The sequence below is a fragment of the Hipposideros armiger genome, unplaced genomic scaffold (genome assembly GCF_001890085.2).
Source record: "Hipposideros armiger isolate ML-2016 unplaced genomic scaffold, ASM189008v1 scaffold_1286, whole genome shotgun sequence".
NCBI lineage: Eukaryota > Metazoa > Chordata > Mammalia > Chiroptera > Hipposideridae > Hipposideros > Hipposideros armiger.
The window spans coordinates 62,784-81,371 of NW_017732636.1; the positions used below are offsets into that span (position 1 = coordinate 62,784).

The following is an 18,588-nucleotide window of genomic DNA, read 5'->3' on the forward strand; positions in this document are numbered from 1 at the left end:
AACAACTGGCTAATAAGCATATGAAAAGATGTTCAACATCATTAGTGATTAGAGAAATGCAAATCCAAACCCCAGTGAGTTACCACTTCACACCCTGTAAGAAAAGGATGACTGTAAGAAAAAAAGATAGTAAAGTGTTGACAAAGTAGGAAATTGGAATGCTCACACTCTGTAGTGGGAATGTAAACTGGTACTGCCAGTTTGGAAAACAGTTTGGCAATTGCACTCCTATGTACCCACCCAAGAGAAATGAAAACGTAGTCACACAAAAACTTGCATGTTGGGGCTGGCCGAGTGGCTCAGTTGGTTGAGAACGCAAGCTCTGAGCAACAGGGTTGCCGTTTTGATTTCCACATGGGGCAGTGAGCTGCACCTGAGCTGAGCTGCCAACAGGTGGCAGGATGGCTCAGCTGGTGAGAACACGTGCTCCTAACAACAAGGTTGCTGGTTTGACTCTCGCATGGGATGATGGGCTGCACCCCCTCTCCACCCCCACAACTAAAATTGAACACAGCACCTTGAAATGAGCGGCGGCGAGCTGCCATCGGGCTGCCAGATGGCGATTGGACTTGCTGCTGAGTTAGCTGCGCCCTCCACAACTAAGATTGAAGGACAACAGCTTGGCTGTTCCCCTTCCCCAATAAAATCTTAAAAAAACAAAACAAAACAAAAACTTGAATATGAATGTTCACAGCAGCATTTTTCATAATAGCCAAAAAGTGAAAACAAGCCAAATGCCCATCAACTGATGAATGCTTAAACAAATTAGTATTTCCATAGAATGGAATATTTTTCAGCCATAAAAAGGAATGAAGTTCTGGTATGAGCTAGAACATGGATAAACCTCAAAAACATTACACTAAGTGAAAGCCAGTCACGGAAAAACATATATTGTGTAATTCCATTTACATGAAATGTCCAGAATAAACAAAACTATATATAATCAAAAAGGAGGCTGCCCGTCACTGGGGAGAAAGGGCTAAGGGAGGATGGGGAATGACTGCTAATGGGTACAAAGTTTCCCTTCAGGTGATGAAAATGTTCTAAAATTACATTTTGATATTTATACAACTGTGCAAACATACACTTATTTTTGTTTTTTAAGATTTTCAATTTATAGGTATTAAAATTACACAATTTGGTTTGCTTTGATTTCAGGTTATTCTTTTTCATTTTCCTCTGATAGTGCAGATAAAACATACGCTTTAAAGGGGTGAACTTTATGGTCTATCTCAATAAAGCTGTTTTCAAAAAAGTCTCATGGGGGGTGGGGCAGAACCTGGGTATGGCCCCACACTGGTCAAGCTCGGTGGGATCTGTTAGAGTGACTGGAGATGCCTGATCCCCAGCCTCTACTCCCACAATGCCCATGGGCATCAGCTATTAAGATTTGTCATGAGACTGCTCAGAGAGACAGGGGAGAGCACACAGCCCAGTCCCAGCACCTACAGCACCTACAACAGGAAACCTAGGAAGGCAGCAGCATCCATGGTCTGGCTTTTTCCCCATAGAAACAGAACTTTCTATGGGGAAAAAGCACTGGGCAGAAGTTGATTACCACAGTGGAGCAGGGCATAAGGATCTTACCAAGGGAGGTCATGAGCTCAAAGTTCTCCAGCATCACATCATGGTACAGTGCCTCTGGGCTGCATCAAGAAGGCCCCACTCCTCCTTGGAGAGGTACATAGCCACATCCTCAGTGGTCACCGGGCTCTACAATGATGGGACAGCTGAGTCAGGGTGCCACTAGATGAGCTGAAAAACAAAACAAAATAGTCAAATGGACTTGTCCAGGCCTTTGACCTGTGACTCAGAGTTCAGCCACATTTATCACTGGCATCTCCTCGTAACTCCCTCAGTCCATCCTCCCCTCACCCACCTGCAACTGATCTTCCTCTTCAGGCCCCCACCTCAGAAGAGATAACAGGTCCTGGCACCATTGGTGTCCCTCTCCCCTTTTAGTCCCACTGGTCACTGTATCCAGGCCAATCCAACCTAGAGGAACAAAAGGCAGGTGGGCAGATAGACACTGTCTGAGCTCTGGACTGGCATGCAGCCCCACTCCCCGGCCTGGCCAATTTCCAGATATGATAAAAATTGGGGCTCTCCTTTCTCCCTTAAGCCTCTAGTACCAGGGCCCATTGGTTCACATTCTCTAACCTTGTACATGTGACTCTTTGGACCATACCATCCTCTTATGTCCACCCCAACCCCATCCCTTGACCACACCATAGGCATCTCTCTAGAGTCTCCACATTCCACTATGTACATGGCATACCTGAGAAAGACAACCAGGATCCAATACTGACCGTGGCCTGCCCCCGATATCCCAACAATCCCCACTGCCAGAGACAGTCATCACCCCTCTAGTTAATGCCTCCCTCCTTGCCCAGCTGCTTCAACCTTCAGCTCCCTAGAACCATAAGTATATCTTAAACACCCCTGCTCTCTTCCACCTCTGCCCTTGTATGTATTGTCCCCTCACCAGTCAGAGTGGTCTTCCCTCTTCCTAATACACAAACTCCAGACCCACGGGCCCCCACCCTTGGCTTGGGGACTCAGCTTGGCCTGACTCTTTCTGCCCCCGCTACTCCACCACATGGACAAAATCCCCAGGTAAACCAATCTAACCTTAGGCCCCACTGTCATCCTATCTCTGTTGCTTCTACGCTTCACTTTTTTTTAATTCCAGGTGTATTCTCTGCTCAGAGGCTTGGTCACCATCCTGAACCCAAGCCATGGCCACACACATTGTCCACACCCAAGCCTCCACCCCTTGGATGTCTCCAGCCTGGACATGTCATAAAACACACTTGGCACCTCAATTTGGCAGTCTCTGGGACATCTCAAATACAATATGGTCAAAACTCAATGCTTTATCTTTCCTGTGAAATCTACTCTCACACCAACTTCCACATCTGAAAAACCTATCAGGGTCCTGATGTATCAATGCCCCACATCAGGAAATCTAGTTCCACCCTCCTTAAAAAAGCAGATCCAGAAGCCAACCATCTCTCCTACCTCCATAGGCACCCTTCTGGTCTAGCCACCAAAAGCACACATCTGGACTATTACAGTCACCTCCACAATGGTCTTCCTGTCTCCAACCTCACCATCACCATCACCATCCCCACCCCGCCCAGTCTGTTCTCCACCCAGCATCCAGAGGGAGTCTGTTAAGACCATAGTCATATCACCTCCCTTCTCTACTCTAAACTTTCCAGGACTCCCACCACAGTCTGAATATTGGCTCTGCCCCTCAGCCTGCCATTCCAGGCCCGCCTCTGGTCCGCCTCCTCTATTTCCACGAGACAAAATGGAGACCTGCTGTTCCCTGAACACTTCCACCTTATACTCACCTCCAAGCAATTTGCACATGCCGGTCCTTGTGCCTGGTCACTCTTCCAGACCTTATCCATAGGATTCCAGAAACATGAACCCCTCCATAGAACCTCTGGCCTGGATTCACGATGCTAGGGGAAAGTGACGATCAAAGCCCCGGATTCATGTGTAGGCGGAGGTCCAGAACACAACCAGTTCCAAACCAGGGATCCCGCGGGTGAGGGTCTGAGGCACCTCCACTCACCTGCGGCGGCGGGTCCATCAGCGACGCTACCGGCCTGGCCGGAACGTGCAGGCTCATCGGAACCTGCGGGCTCATCCGAACCCCACACACGACTAGGCTGGGCGACCGTAGGCTGACGGTCGCACTCAGGGTGACGACACAAAGCGTCGGTTCCACATCCGGGAAAACCGAGGCTCAGGAAGGATGAACCACTGGCCGCGAGTGGAAGTGCGTGCGAAGGTGCGGCGAGGATTCCGGAACTTCCCTGCTTCCTTCTTGGGTTCCAGCGGTCGCCTGGGCAGCGACCCACCGAGAGAAAACGAAAACAGCAATGGCGACGACGTAAATCCCGTCCGGTCCTCTGCTCCCGCCACAGAAACGCTCTCACTTGGAGCCTGACTGGCTCAAGGCCCGCAGTGGACTAGAACACTTTCCTTGAGTCAATCGCCGCTTGATCATTGCCTACGTGACCAAGAAGGAGGCACCTCGTGTCCCTGCTCACGATACGCGAACTACATTACCCAGAAAGGCCCTCGCTTTGCGTTGCAACAGTGCTGACCAATGAGAGCTCAGAAGAAGGGCATTTTGGGCGGACTGTACGTATTCTGGTTAGTGACCGCCTAGGGGCGGATGTTTTGGGAACCACCGCGCTGGCGGGGGCGGAACTTCCAGTGTCGGACAGTTGCTTTGGTGTCTGCCTGTTATGTCCACACGAGGCAGATGCACCCTATTGCTGGGCAGTGGGCGGTGCCCGAGAGGCCACCCAGGCGAAGGAAACGGGAGCAGAAAAGGCATGAGAGTCTGGTAGAGGTCCCGCCTCTGTGCCCTGTAAGCCCCGTGACCCCTGCGACTGTCCGGCCTCCGCGAGCCCTAGTGTCCCGGGCCTTAGAGGGGCAGCCCCGGGCCCTCTGGCCGCACCATACTTGGGTGTCCGCCAGGCCCTCCGCCAAAGCCCGTACATGTCCTCAGCTTGGTGTGCGCTGAGATGGAGGCACAACAGTCACCCGTCAGGATCCAGCATGTGGCTGGACTGCGAACGTGACCAGTGAGCCGATGGACTAGGCACAGACAAGTAAGGAAGTGTCTCCTGGCCCCCACCCAGCTGGACACCAGCCCCTGTGTACTGTGTTCCGCACTGAATCCCAGGCCTCGGCATTCAGGACGGTGGAGCGTTCACAGGTGGGGGTCTCCATTTCAGAATCCAGTGTTGTAAGATGTGGATACAGGCAGATCTGCATGTGCAATGAATGACTCGCGGTGAGACTGACCGATAAGTGTTCTGGAAAGTCCTCGTGTCCCCACTTCAGGAAACCAAGAGCGTGAGGAGAGGAGTCCTGCCTCTGTAGGCGGGCTGAGTAGAAAATTTTGAATAGAAGAGGGATGGCCATGATCTGAGTCAGGATTTTGCAAGTATCCCAATGGATAGTGAGTGAACACACTAAACTGGTGGGAGAGGGGATGTGACGGGGCTGAGAATAAGGAGATTCATGAGGATGCTGCTGCAATATTTTTCAGGACAGTTATAATGGTGGCCTGTCTGGAATAGTAGTAGCAGGAGAAGTGAGAGAAATGATCAGATCCTGGATCGATTTTCCGATGGAGTCGATGGGATTTCCTGCTACACTTGGAGAGTGAATGTAAGTGACGGATGAAGGGCCATCCCACATGTTTGTTTGTTTCTTTATTTATTTAAAATATTTTTATTGGGGAACTGGGGGAAGGGGAACAGACAAGTTGCTGTCCTTTTGTTCTTCAGTATAGTTGTGGAGGACGTTGCTTCACTGACCCAAGTTGGCACCATCATTGCACTCTTCCTGGGCGAGGCAGATCAGTCACCAGCTTCTGGACGGCCACTCACTGTGGCTGCTGCCCGCTCATGCTGGCTGCTGGCCACACACGGTAGCCCATGGCAACCCACTGCAGCAGGGGCTGCAGCCTAGCCATCACCGGCAACTCACGGCAGCCCAGCTCCAGGTTGAGCTGTTGTTCAACATCTTAGCTGTAGAGGGCAGTGTCACTGGCCCTCATGTGGGATCCGAACCGTGGTCCCCTGGCGTCCCAAGCCAGCTCTTAACCAACACGCCACTTCAGCCGGTCCGTCATCCCACATGTTTAGGAAGAATGAAGATGGAGGTTGGCAGGAGGAGGATGTTTTGGGGAAGATTAGCAGTTGGATTTTGTAGGTATAGTCTGAATTGTCTGGAGACTTCTGAGTGGAGGTGACACATGCCCTGGTGAACACACAGGGAGTTCCAGTTTGGCTACCAGATATCCAGGCTTCAGTTTACTGGTGGCCAGGACCAGAGAAGGAGCTAAGAATGGGATTTTGGAAGGAGAATCTTAGGCTGTGGTTACAGATGGGTCATGAGGTGAGTTTGGGGTGTCCAGTCTAAGGACCAGTGACTGAGTGGAGGAGGTGGATGCAGAAAAGAGAAGCACTGTTCCAAGACCAGTAAATCTTGGGAAAGTGCACATGCAGGAGGGCCCATGCTCTCAGATACATCAGAGAGCAGAGTTTGAGAGACATAAGGGGAGGTGGCTGGTAAGACAGAGACTGGGGTACCAGGTCCCATGCCCAGTGCTTAGATCACATCCATCTACCCCATGACCTGGTGCTGTCGGGCCCAGTGACCTTCCAGGACAAGATCACATTTCTCTTTCAGAAAAAGGGGAGCTCATTAGTGAGGTCCAGTGTAGCTTCTATTGTGACATGATTCTGTCCTCACCAGGTCAGGCTGCTGTGCTCCCTGTGGAAGGTGCTGTTGGCCCTGGTGCTGGCCCACCTCCTGCTACCTCTTCTCCAAGACTACTGTATAAACAACCCCAACACCTTTTACCTTGGGTCCTTGATAACCATGGTCCAGGGTCAAAAATATCAGAACCCAAGTAGCAGATCACATCCAGCTCAGTGATTTTCTGGCCAGCTGACCCAGACAGGGTCTGTGGTTTTTCTGTCCCCTCTATCACACTTCTTCAGTCCAGCAGAAATTTTCTGCCAGCTACCCCTTGTCAGCCTCCATAATGGCATTGGGCACTGTCATGGTTATTGATTGTGGGACCACTGAGCTTTTCCAGTGAGATCTTCCCTGGCTGTTCATTTTGTGAGGTTCAGTTTTCCTAGAGGCATACGTAATCCTTACCCACCTTGGTCTCTCATAGGGTGAATTGTCCTATCCTGGGGCTGACCTCTCACAAACCACCTGATCCCCTATAAGAATTGTTGCCTCCACCCCCCACAGTGTGGTCACCCAACTTGAACACTGCAAGGAGACATGGCTGGTGGACATGGCAGCTCAAATCAGTCCATGACCAGTCCTGGTGAGTACAAGGCAGGTGTGGGAGGGCCTGGTCTCTGATCTGGTACCTGACCTGTGCCCTCTCTTCCCATAGTACCAAAGTGAGTAGCCATGTCCCTTTTCTGTCTTTCTGATCCCCTCTCACATTCCATCCTACTATCCCGACTCCTGTTCCCTAGCTGACCCCTCTCTGTCCTCTGCCTCTCAGTCTTTCTCCTTCTCTCTATGGACAGGTCCTCCACCATTGGCATGTCCTCCCCTGAACATGTCCTCGGGCTGGACTCGAACCGCTGTTGCTCAGAGCTCAAACTCTTGAGCGAGCTCTTAACCAACTGAGCCACTCGGCCGGCCCAGATACTTATCTTTAAATAGTTCTTCAAACCTGTTCCTTTGTTTGGTACGCTCTGGCATAACCAGGGAAATACTAAAATTCCGATAAGCTGGCTGGTGTACACAATGCCCTGGTGGGGAGAGCTGAAGGCAGGTTAAAGACACCACCCATGCACTGTAGGCAGCCATAGCTAACCACACAAGTACAAGGAGCAGTGTTCCTGATGATCCATGTCTACCCTGAGCCCCCAAGTTTCAACTGGACTTTAACTCTGATCTCAAGTTGATGGAAGACAATTATTACACCCAGAAGGGACGGCCTGAGTCAAAGGGTGCCCTGATACCTTAGGATGCTGGAGAGAGCTGTGGCCAACTTGTCACATGCTTGGCTGACCACAAGCCTGTCTGGGATGCTATCCCTTATGTGGTCAGCTTCAGGGAATGGGGGAAGAGAGTCACCCTGAGTGTGGTGGCAGCAATGCCACTGCCCATGCTATATGCTATGGGGTAAACTCTGTGGGCCCACAGTCTTCATGTCTAGGGACTTGGTTTGCTTATTTTCTTCCCTTTTTTTAGAATTTTTTTTTAATTGGGGAATTGGGGGATGGGAACAGCACTGGGGAATTGGGGGAAGGGGAACAGACAAGTTGCTGTCCTTTTGTTCTTCAGTCTAGTTGAGGACGAGGACGTTGCTTCACTGGCCCAAGTTGGCACCATCATTGTGCTCTTCCCGGGCGAGGCAGATCAGTCACAGCCTTCTGGATGGCCGCTCATGGCGGCTGCTGGCTGCTCATGCTGGCTGCTGGTGACACACGGTAGCCCATGGCAACCCACTGCAGCAGGGGCTGCAGCCTACGCCATCGCCGGTGACTCACGGCAGCCCAGCTCCAGGTTGAGCTGTTGTTCAGCATCTTAGCTGTGGAGGGCAGTGTCACTGGCCCTCATATGTGGGATCCGAACTGGGGCCCTCTGGCTTCCCAAGCCAGCTCTTAACGAACGCGCCACTTGGCCGGCCCGGTTTGCTTATTTTCTGAGAGTCACAAGTGTTGGCCCAGAAACACATGTGCAGCATACATACCTATAAACTTTGTATAGAAGTTTTTGGGAAAGAATTGTCAACATTTATAAAATCAAAAGGCTCCACATAAAAATATGGGTCTCTCACTCATCTAGGAAAACCAGAAAAAGGGGAAACAACCCTATGTTGATTCCACTATCTCTGACCCCTGTACCCAGGGACAGCACTGCCTCAGTGGCAGCAAAAACCAGCATGTGATGAAGGCTGTGGACACCACACTCGTGTGGAATACTGGGGGGCAGGGGGTGGCGGGGGGAGCACAGCAATCCTGGACTACTGGGTCGCTTCTCAGTCCCTGGTTCCTACCTGTGCAGTGATGGCCTTGTAGTGAACAGCCCAGGGAAGCTGTAGGAGTCCATAGCACCACTGGATTCTTCACTCAGAAAGTGAACAGCACACTGCTGTTCTAAAGGGGCAACCACACTTGTTCCAGAGGACAAGATGAGAATGTGCAGGACTTCCCAAGACCTGCAGAGCTGAGTCTGTTCTGTGGCCAAGGTATCAGCAAATTTTGCACACACTGCAAATCAGGTTTTCTCAAGGTTTTGAGATATTTTTTGCAGAGATCTGTTGCTTGCTAATTTTTATGGTATAAATTCTACTATGGCTGATTTCAGGTTACCCATGTGATGTCACTAAATATGGAGTCGTGCACAATCAGCTCCTGTGAGTGGCTATGATGTGGCCCAGGCATGCCCTGACCATACCTCCTCCGTTTGCCAGTCTCTAGTTCCCTGACCTTAGACACATTGTTTCTTCACCCACTTATGGTCCCACCTGGCCCTGCAGATCTTACACCTGTCTACAGCTTCTGAACTCTGGGGGCCTTATCCATGGGCAGGTCCCAGGAATCAGTGGCCCCTTGACACTACTGGAGAATGTGGGCCATCCCCAGGAATAAGGGAATGCTGCCCAGGAAGTATTAGAAATTGCCACATCAAATACCCAATTTCCAAAAAGCTCTGGGCCCAGCAGGTAGTCCTGGCTTCCAGACACAAGACTTGGCCCAGAGACCTTCAGTCTGTCCCAGGAGACCTTGCGCCACAGGCAAATTAGATTAAGCTAGACTGCAAGCTGTTCCATGACATCCTGCTGTCAAAGTTGGGCCCCCCACCAAAGTCCTTCACCCTCTTTCCTCTGTTAAAGCCCAGGTTTATTCTCAATCTCGCCCACACATGACTGGAGCCCCAGGATTAAAGATGGATTCACCAATAAGGCCTTTATTATCATACACTCAAGACAGGCAGTTCCAGGGCTGGGGGATTTGGAGGCTGGACAGACCTATTGTAGGCATCATCGGTAGGCTCAACCATGCCTACAAAGAAGGGAAACCTCATCAAGAAATTCTCAGACTCCAGTCCAGATCCTGCTGGAACTAGGCCAGGACAAAGCCTGACCTACTGGGGATAGAGGGAAAGTGGAAATGAGGTCATGCTAAAGGGCTCCTATCACTCACAGTTCCCTCCAGGGAATGAGAGAGCACAAGGTCTTCCTTCGTTGAGTATTCTAAGATGACAGGCACATGCTGTGGGGACCTGCCAGCTGGTAGAGGTGAGATGGCATCTGTCAGTGACATTATCTGGCAAAGCACTTGGACAGGTCAGAACGGTGTAGCCCCTGAAAGCTTCCCATGTATCTGGCACTCATAGCAATCTCCCGGTAGGGATGTGGGTATGTGCAAGTTTCCATTTCTGGCTGATGGCTTCCTCACAGAGGTTCCTTTCACATAAGATTTCTCAGAAGCAAGTCCTTTTATTTGTTTTTATTTATTTATTTATTTTAAAGATTTTATTGGGGAATTGGGGGAGGGGAACAGTGTTAGGGAATTGGGGAAGGGGACCAGCCAAGTTGTTGTTCATCAACCTTCGTTGTGGAGGGCACCAGTCACCATCTGACTGTCTGTCGGCAGCTCATGGCCTCTAAGCTCAAGGTGCTGTGTTCAGTCTTAGTTGTGGGTGGGTATAGCCACCATCCCATGTGGGAGTCGAACCAGCAGCCTTGTTGTTAAGAGCACATGCTCTATCCACTGAGCCATCTGGGCAGCAGCTCAGCTCAAGATACCAAGATCAGTCTTAGTTGTGGGTGGGCGAACAGGCAATCTTGTTGTTACACCAGCTGAGCCATCCTGCCACCTGTTGGCAGCTCAGCGACAGCTCAGCTCAGGCACAGCGTCACTGGCCCATGTGGGAATCGAACCGGCGGCCCTGCTGCTCAGCACTTGCGCTCTTAAGCCAACTCTTAACCAACTGAATCACTCAGCCAGCCCAGCAAGTCCTTTTATAGTAAACAAGGAGAAAGCCCATGCTCATGGTTTTCCACATTTGCCACACTCCTAAGGCCTTTCTCTGTTGTAACCTCTCTGGTGCTGGCTGAAGGCATTCCTGTGTCCTCTGCACTCAGAAGGCTCTTTTCCAGTGTGACCCTTCTGATGCTTAGAGAGGTTTGAGCTGTAGCGGAAAGCTTTTCCGCATTTGTTGCACTCGTAAGGCTTTTCTCCAGTGTGAACTCTCTGGTGCTGACTGAGGATGGCGCTTTCGCTGAAGGCCTTCCCACACTGGCTGCATTCATATGGCTTTTTTCCAGTGTGGACTTTGCGGTGCTTAACAAGGTTAGAGCTGTAGCTGAAGGCTTTCCCGCACTCACTGCACTCGTAGGGCCTTTCTCTGGTGTGAACCTTCTGGTGCTGAATGAGGGCAGAGCTTTGACTGAAGGCCTTCCCACATTTGGAGCATTCATAAGGCTTTTCTCCAGTGTGAATTCGCTGGTGTGGGATGAGGTTGGAGGGGCAGCTGAAGGCTTTCCCACACTGGCTGCACTTATAAGGCCTTTCTCCAGTGTGACTCCTCTGATGTAGAATAAGCTTGGAGGTCTGCCGGAAGGCTTTCCCACATTTGCTGCACGCAAAGGGCCTTTCTGTGTTGTGCACCTTCCGGTGCCGGACCAGATGAGAGCTGTTAATGAAGGCTTTCCCACACTCACTGCACTCATAAGGCCTTTCTCCGGTGTGTATTTTCTGATGCTCAACAAAGTTGGAGATACAGCTGAAGACTCGCCGGCACTGTCTGCACTCATAAGGCCGGTCTGTGTTGTGCACTTTCTGGTGCCGAACCACATGGAAGCTGCGAGTGAAGGCCTTCCCGCACTGTGCACACTCATATGGTCGCTCTCCAGTGTGGACTCTCTGGTGCTGGACCAGCGAGTGTTTGCGGGTGAAGGCCTTTCCACACTCACTGCAATTGTGATGTGTTTTTCCAGCGTGAACCTTCTGGTGCATCCTCAGCTTAGATGGGTGGCTGAAGGCCTTCCCACAGTCCTTGCACACGTGCAGTGCTTCTCCAGTGTGAATTTTTCCGTGACCAACAAAGATCGCATTCTCCGTGGGGGCATTTCCACCTGCTGGACAGCTGAAGTGTGTCCCTGTGGAATGAGTCAGCAGGTGGTTGAGGAGCACAAGGGCCTTCAGGAAGGCCTTCCCGCAGCTGCCACACTTGAGGAGCTTCTGTGCAGCAAGGACCCCCTGCTGCTGGTGACAGGGGCTCAGTGCGGGGGATTCCCCGTGGCCCAGGCTCCTGCATGGCTCGCCCTCACTGTGGGAGGGTTGGTGCTGGAGGAGGCCATGGCTGTCCACAACATCCTTACCACACTCCCTGCATGTGATGGGTTTCTCCCCACAGTGCTCCTGGTGCTGGCGAGAGTTTGCACTGAGTAGGAAACCTTTCCCACACACTTCACACTTGTATGGTTTGTACCTAGGATATGTTCCCTGGTGCTCAGCCATGTGCAATATGTCTTTCAAGACAGGGCCACACATGTCACAGGGGTTGATCTTCTGGATGGAAAGACCTGTCTCAGGGGTCCCGAACTGCAGCACTCCTTGTATAGAAACACCCTGCTCAGGAGGGGTTTCCTGTACTCCACACCAACAACCTGAAAGCAGAGAAATGTTGGTGATGTGTATGTCCTACATTTGTTGAGAGGAGGAAGCCCCTTCACAGATGTGTGTCTTAACACATTCAGGAATGAGTCTATAGGACAAAGTCAGGATGAAGTAATAGCCAGCAGTGCTGGATGGGGCTCAGGAAGGCCACAGAAGGCAAGGCCTCAGCATGTGTGATAATGCAGGGTTGGGATTCAGGATGGGAGCAGAGGCAGGGACTCCAACTCCTCAGCTCTCAGCAGGACCCAGTACAAGCCAGCCCCAGGAGATTTCTGACAGGAAAGGGGAACAAAGTGGTGTGCAGAAACCCAGGAAAAAAAACTAGGTATCTGGTGCTCAAGTGTATGAAGTTAGGTGCACACTCCTGATACATTGACTGTAGGCAAGTGTGGGATGGCCCTGCAAAGGAACTGGAGGAGCAGAATGGGGGATATGTGGAGATCAGAGCAGTGGGGTCGTCTGTCATCCAGGACTCAGGGACAAAGTACGAATAGCAAGAAGGTAGTGTCCAAAAAGGTGTGGCTACTGGCCCTAGCAACAAACACTAGTGGACACAGGGCAAATGCTAAGTACAATATGAGCCCAGCCCTGATGTCACCTCTGCCCCAGCTCCCACTCACCAGAGCTAGGCTCCCTCCTGGCCTCTCTTGCAGTGGCTAGAGACAGGTCCACTCTATCGGGCACCCAGGGCTCTTTGCCCTGTTTCAGGTGGGCAACCACACAGGACTTGGAAGATGCAAGTCCTGGGAGAAAGACAGGGTGAGTAAGTAGCTGGCCTAGCTCGGGTGACCCACTCTGTGACAGACAAAAGGGAGCTCGTGCCATCTTTGCAACTGGGAAGAAAATATTAAAAAATAAGCCTCTGAAGAGTGTCTCACAGGAACATCCTAGTGGTCAGTGTCTGCAGTCCACGGCACAGCAAGGTTCCTGGAAATTTCTGACAGAAAAGAGGGGCAGAAACTGGGCACAGAGGTGCCACCAATTTGGACAGACTCAGCTAGCCAAACTGAGGCTCCCAGCTGGGGAAGGCTTCAGAAGCAGTTGTTGGGGCTCCTGTGGCCCAGCTCTGCACACATAGCAGAATGTCCAGGGGAGAAAGCAGTGTCCATGCTCAGCTGTGGGAAGACAGCTGCTCCTGGGAGAAGAGGAATGGCAGAGTCTAGAACGGGAGGCTGGGCGGGTAGGAGGGCCTTACCCAGCGAGGCCACAAGTGCCAAGTTCTCCAGCATCACATTGTGGTACAGGCATCTCTGAGCCTCATCCAGGAGCTCCCACTCCTCCTGAGAGAAGAACACGGCCACATCCTCAAAGGTTCCCCAGCCCTGCCATGATGAGGACAGCTAACTCAATCAGACCAAAAGGCAGCAGAAAAACGAACAACAAAATAAACACATAGATTAACCCATCCAGATCTATGCCCGTGAATCTACTCCCTCCACTCCTGGTGGGCAGTCTCAGATCCCTAACACACTCCTAGGTCACCCTCCTCCCTAAGCTCCAATGCCATGAGTGTCAGTCTCCTCATGTTCCACTGATCACTGTGTCCTTCAAACAGCAGGCAGGTGGGCAGTAGATGCCATCTAAGCTGTGGGGATCCAGAACAGCTGGTGAGCCCATAGGAGAGTGAATAAGCACCAGCCCCAATTGCACCGTCATCCTACATCTACCTCCAATATGCTTCGGCCTCCGCCCCAGGGACCTTGGTTACCTTGTGGACCCTCCTCTCCCACACACGCCTTCCCTCATAGCTGCTCCTCCCTGCATCTGACTTTGTGACACCCAGCGCCCCTGCCCAGATACTCAGGCCAGCCACCCAGTCCTCAGCTGTTCTGTAGGGCATCCATCACTGTGATCCAAAGATGCCCCCTCTTAAATCTGAACCAGAGCTCCACCTCAGGTCACAGGCTGGCTGCTGCCAACTGGTTATGTCCAAGCCCAACTCCTCTGCATAACACAGACCTTCACATCTAGCAGCCATTCGCTCAGGAGTCCCTCGGGACATCTCAGCCTCAACATGGTCAAAACCCACCTCCTGATCTCCCCTGAAGCCTGCTGGACCCACCGACTTCCCTATCTCAGTCCATTCTCTTCTGCCTTGTCGCTGAGGCCAAAATCCAGGGGATGCCCCTACCTCCTCCGCTTCTCTTACCCTCCACATAATAAAATCTGGCTGGCTTAAGTTAAAAGATCCAAAATCCAACCCCTCCCAACTCCAGTCACAACTCTAGCCCAGCCGCCACCATCACTCCCCTGATCTATTAACCTATGGGCTTCCCTTTCTCCTCCACCCTCACACCCCCATCTGTTTTCCACTCTGCAGCTAGAGGGAACCTGTGAACACTTGAGTCAAATCACCTCCCTCCTCTGCTCCAAACCTTCCATGGCTCCCACCACCTCATATTACAGGCCCAGCTCTTCAGGCTACCATTCCAGGCCTGATGCCTGTCCACTGATCATAAGGGAGACCTGCAGATCCCTGAACACTCCCAGCTCAGCCTCACTTCCAAACATTTGCACATTTGGGTCTCTATGCCTGAAACAACTTTCCACACCCTATTCCACTGAACTCCAGAAATGAACCTTTTCACCTAATTCCTGGCTAGCACTCAGGACCTTAGGCTTGGTGTGAGTCTAGGGTCCCCAGCAGCAAAGGAAGGGGTGGAGGAGAAAAGTCCAGGGACATCCCTCTCCCCTCTATCAGGGGTCCTGGGCCATGTAGGTAGGAGTCAGAGAGGGCCACAGGGCACCCTCCACTCACCCGCGGCTGGTCCATCAGCGCCGCCACCGCTATTGGACCCGGGCTGGCCCTGTGGGCTCAGCCAATCCCACAACTGCGCTGGACCAGGTGCCCGCCCGCCGCCCGTCACACTCGGGGACTCAGTCTCCACGGTGTAATAGCGCACGACTTCTAGGGCGCCGTCTCCGGGGACCGCGGGGATTCAGAGCAGGCGCGGAGAACGCCCCGTTACAGAAGACAACGTCTCGTTGAATGCGGGGAGGTCGGTCCCATCCTGCTTTCTGTCCCCGGATGGTCCCAAGGAGACGCCTGGAAAGCGGCCGGGACCCAACGCTTGGGTTCCCAAGGGCAGCGCAGAACGACCTGTCAAGAGCAAAACGAACGTCAGCGAGGGAGCTACCGGAAGTCCCGCCCCCACCAACTAGATCCGCAAGAAATAGCTCCTCTTGTAGGCTGTGATAGCTCCAGGGCCCGCCGCCATCCCCCGGAGCCTTCTGGTCAATGTAATTCGGCCTGCATTCGGTCCCAAGGGATACGCGAGGGGCGCTGGGAAATGGAGTCCCAAGATGATGAATGGCAGGGTCGTGGTTTAGCTTCCTCTTAAAGGGGCCGTTCCTGGATTTTCTCCTTCAGAGAAGCCCACCAAGCGACCCGTGCTCTACGCGTGGGGCTACCAGTCCTAAAGGGGCCCCTTTTCTCCAAGGATGTGAAATCATAATGTCTCTCTTACGGAGATTTTTTTCTGTAACATTAAATGTTTCTAATTCATAGGTTCCCAAACTGTGGTCCCTGAGTCAGTAACTCGTCAGCATCACTGGGGAACTTGCTAGAAATATAAATTCTTGCCGCTACCCCTATGGAATCTGAAACTAGGTTGAACCCCATCACTGTGCATTGACAAGCCTTGCTGGGAATTCAGAATCAGCTCTATTTCAGAGTCCAGTGTGAAAATTTGGAAAATATAACTTTCCTTATGATAGGTGACATGAAAGTGTTTATAGCATAGGGCCAGGCACACAGTGCTAAATATATGAGACCCATTAGTGCTTTCATGATCATTATCCTCGTACCGAGGCTCACACAAACTGCCTGGAAGGGGAAATTGGAGACGCCTCAACAGAATCACAAGGGTCCTTAAAACTGGAACAGGAGGGCTGGCGCGTTGGTTAAGAGCTGGCTTGGGACGCCAGAGGGCCCCGGTTCGGATCCCACATATGAGGGCCAGTGACACTGCCCTCTACAGCTAAGATGCTGAACAACAGCTCAACCTGGAGCTGGGCTGCCGTGAGTCGCCGGCGACAGTGTAGGCTGCAGCCCCTGCTGCAGTGGGCTGCCATAAGCTACCATGTGTGGCCGGCAGCCACCGTGAGTGGCCAGCAGCCGCCGTGAGTGGCCATCCAGAAGCCTGCGACTGATCTGCCTCGCCTGGGAAGAACGCAATGATAGTGCCAACTTGGGCCAGTGAAGCAACGTCCTCCACAACTAGACTGAAGAACAAAAGGACAGCAACTCGTCTGTTCCCCTGACCCCAATTCCCCAGCGCTTTTCTCATCCCCCAATTCCCCAATAAAAATCTTTTTTAAAAAAACCAAAAAACTGGAAGAGGACAGCTATGGAGACAGAGAGTCGAAGTGATACAATGTGAGGAAGACTCAAGTCACCATTGCTGGTTTTGAAGATGCAAAGAGACACAAACCAAGAGATGCTGGCAACCTCTAGAGCAGCGGTTCTCACAACCTTCCTAATGCCACGATCCCTTAATACAGTTCCTCATGTTGTGGTGACCCCCAACTATAAAATTATTTTTGTTGCTACTCTATAACTGTAATTTTGCTACTGTTATGAATCGTAATGTAAATATCTTTTTGTTTTCCTATGGTCTTTGGCGACCCCTGTGAAAGGGTCATTTGCAGGTTGAGAACCGCTGCTCTAGAGTCTGGAATAGGCAAGGCAACAAATTCTCCACCCAGAGCCTCTGAAGGGAATACAGCACTGCTAACACCTTGATTTTAGAGCACTTAACATAAGTGTCAGACTTCTGGCCTCCAGAACTGAAATTTGTTTATAATTTGGGTTGCGTTTCTCAACTTTCTTTTTTCTTTTTCTTTTTTCTTTTTTTTAAAAAGATCTTATTGGGGAATTGGGGGAGGGGAACAGCGTTGGGGAATTAGGGAAGGGGAACAGACAAGTTGCTGTCCTTTTGTTTTTCAGTCTAGTTGTGGAGGACGTTGCTTCACTGGCCCATGTTGGTATTATCATTGCACTCTTCCCTGGTGAGGCACATCAGTCGCCGGCCACTGGACAGCCACTCACGGCATCTCTTGGCAGCTCACACTGGCTGCCTGCCACTCATGCTGGCTGCTGTCCACTCACAGTAGCTTATGGCAGCCCACTGCAGCCCATGCCCATGCCGGCGACTCATGGCAGCCCAGCTCCATGTCGAGCTGCCGTTCACCATCTTAGCTGTAGAGGGCGCAGCATCACTGGCCCTAATGTGGGGATCCGAACCGGGGCCCTGCTGCTCAGAACTGGCATCCCAAGCCAACTCTTAACAAACACGCCACTCGGCCGGCCCTGTTTCTCTACTTTCAAAGGCTCATGTAATTACATTAGACTCAGATAATCCTGAATAACCTTCCCATCTCATGATCCTTAACTTACTCACACCTGTAAATTCCACCATGTGAGGTAACACATTAGCAAATTCTGGACATCTTTGAGGGACCCTGATTCTGCTTACCACACTGAATTCACATGGCTATTAGATATTTTAAAACAGGTGTCAAAATTATAAAAGCAGAAATTTCCACAAAGAAATCTAAAGCTCCAGCTCCTTCAGAAACCCCCACCCCCTCACACATACGATCTGGCAACCACCTTGAAATTTTCTGCCTCCCTTCCCTTCTCCATCCCTGGGTTGAGCCGACCGTGCCTCAGTGGCCCTGAGACTGGACAGCCATGAAGGCCACATTTTCTTAGGTCGCCAGGAATCCAGCCTGGGCATCAGAAGCCTCTTGGTTCCTGCTGGAGGGGTGATGGCTACCAGGAAGCTACCTCAGAAGAATACAGGATACAGGAAAACTTAATTTCCTCAGACAGTGACCTTGGCTGTGGTAGATACAAGCTTGGCCCCTGTAGATCTCACAGGCAATGATTTTGCCTACTGCGCTTTGGTCTCCCCATTCTCTATGACCTATACCCACCACTCTCCATCTACACACAGTTCTGACCTGTCCCTCATTTTCTCAGACCACTGTACCCTCTTAGATCATCTACTTGCTCTTCAGGTGAGCTCTGGGTACACAGGTAACTCTGAAATCCAGGCCAAAGGTTCTTTCTACAGAGCCCTTAGTTTCTCCCTGGAAGCCTTGAGGCAGCAATGCCTCTTGAACCACAATAAGACAGAGTGCCACCCCCTATCCTCCCCCTACATCCTCAGAGGCAGACGTTGTCACCACCGAGAATTCTACCCCTCTGTTGCCACACAGATGTCCAGCCGTCTGTCCCCCTACACTTAACCCTAAACTGACCCTTTTGAGGACACTGCTCATACACCTTGCGTCTCCCTGTTTGGCTCCAAAGGATGGCCAGTTAGTCAATGACGGGTAAGATTCCTCGTGGGAGGAACAACCTAAGACAGGCACG

General features: G+C 51.5%; 3 protein-coding genes across 8 annotated transcripts in view; 1 reads left to right on the plus strand and 2 right to left on the minus strand.

Annotated features, from left to right (window-relative positions):
- The window catches only part of ZNF132 (zinc finger protein 132), a 6,599-nt gene extending 2,956 nt beyond the window's left edge, over positions 1-3,643 (minus strand). Inside the window, 3 exon segments of the mRNA XM_019633301.1 lie at positions 1,588-1,635; positions 1,638-1,746; positions 3,587-3,643. Of these exon segments, the coding sequence (XP_019488846.1) occupies positions 1,588-1,635; positions 1,638-1,746; positions 3,587-3,643 (214 nt within the window).
- Positions 3,360-18,588, plus strand: part of LOC109377082 (zinc finger protein 324A-like) — a 60,045-nt gene continuing 44,816 nt past the window's right edge. The window contains exons 1-4 of one of the 4 annotated variants that reach the window (XM_019633308.1): positions 3,360-4,744; positions 5,081-5,202; positions 5,812-5,934; positions 6,725-6,883. In XM_019633308.1, coding sequence (XP_019488853.1) covers positions 6,838-6,883 — 46 coding nt within the window. In that variant the 5' untranslated portion in view covers positions 3,360-4,744; positions 5,081-5,202; positions 5,812-5,934; positions 6,725-6,837. The remainder of the gene's footprint in view (positions 4,745-5,080; positions 5,203-5,811; positions 5,935-6,724; positions 6,884-18,588) is intronic. The other 3 variants (XM_019633309.1, XM_019633306.1, XM_019633307.1) reach the window with 3 other exon arrangements.
- LOC109377080 (zinc finger protein 132-like) lies at positions 10,460-15,700 on the minus strand. Of its 3 annotated transcripts, none has more exons than XM_019633303.1 (4): positions 14,965-15,700; positions 13,402-13,546; positions 12,827-12,949; positions 10,460-12,196 (listed from the first exon to the last, which is right to left on the minus strand). In XM_019633303.1, exons 1-4 carry the CDS (start codon positions 14,977-14,979, stop codon positions 10,602-10,604), a joined length of 1,878 nt encoding a protein of 625 aa, XP_019488848.1. In that variant the 5' UTR covers positions 14,980-15,700; the 3' UTR covers positions 10,460-10,601. The 3 variants fall into 3 exon arrangements, with proteins under 3 accessions (XP_019488848.1, XP_019488849.1, XP_019488850.1); XM_019633304.1 differs by having other exon boundaries at positions 13,402-13,528; positions 14,965-15,699; XM_019633305.1 differs by lacking the exon at positions 12,827-12,949.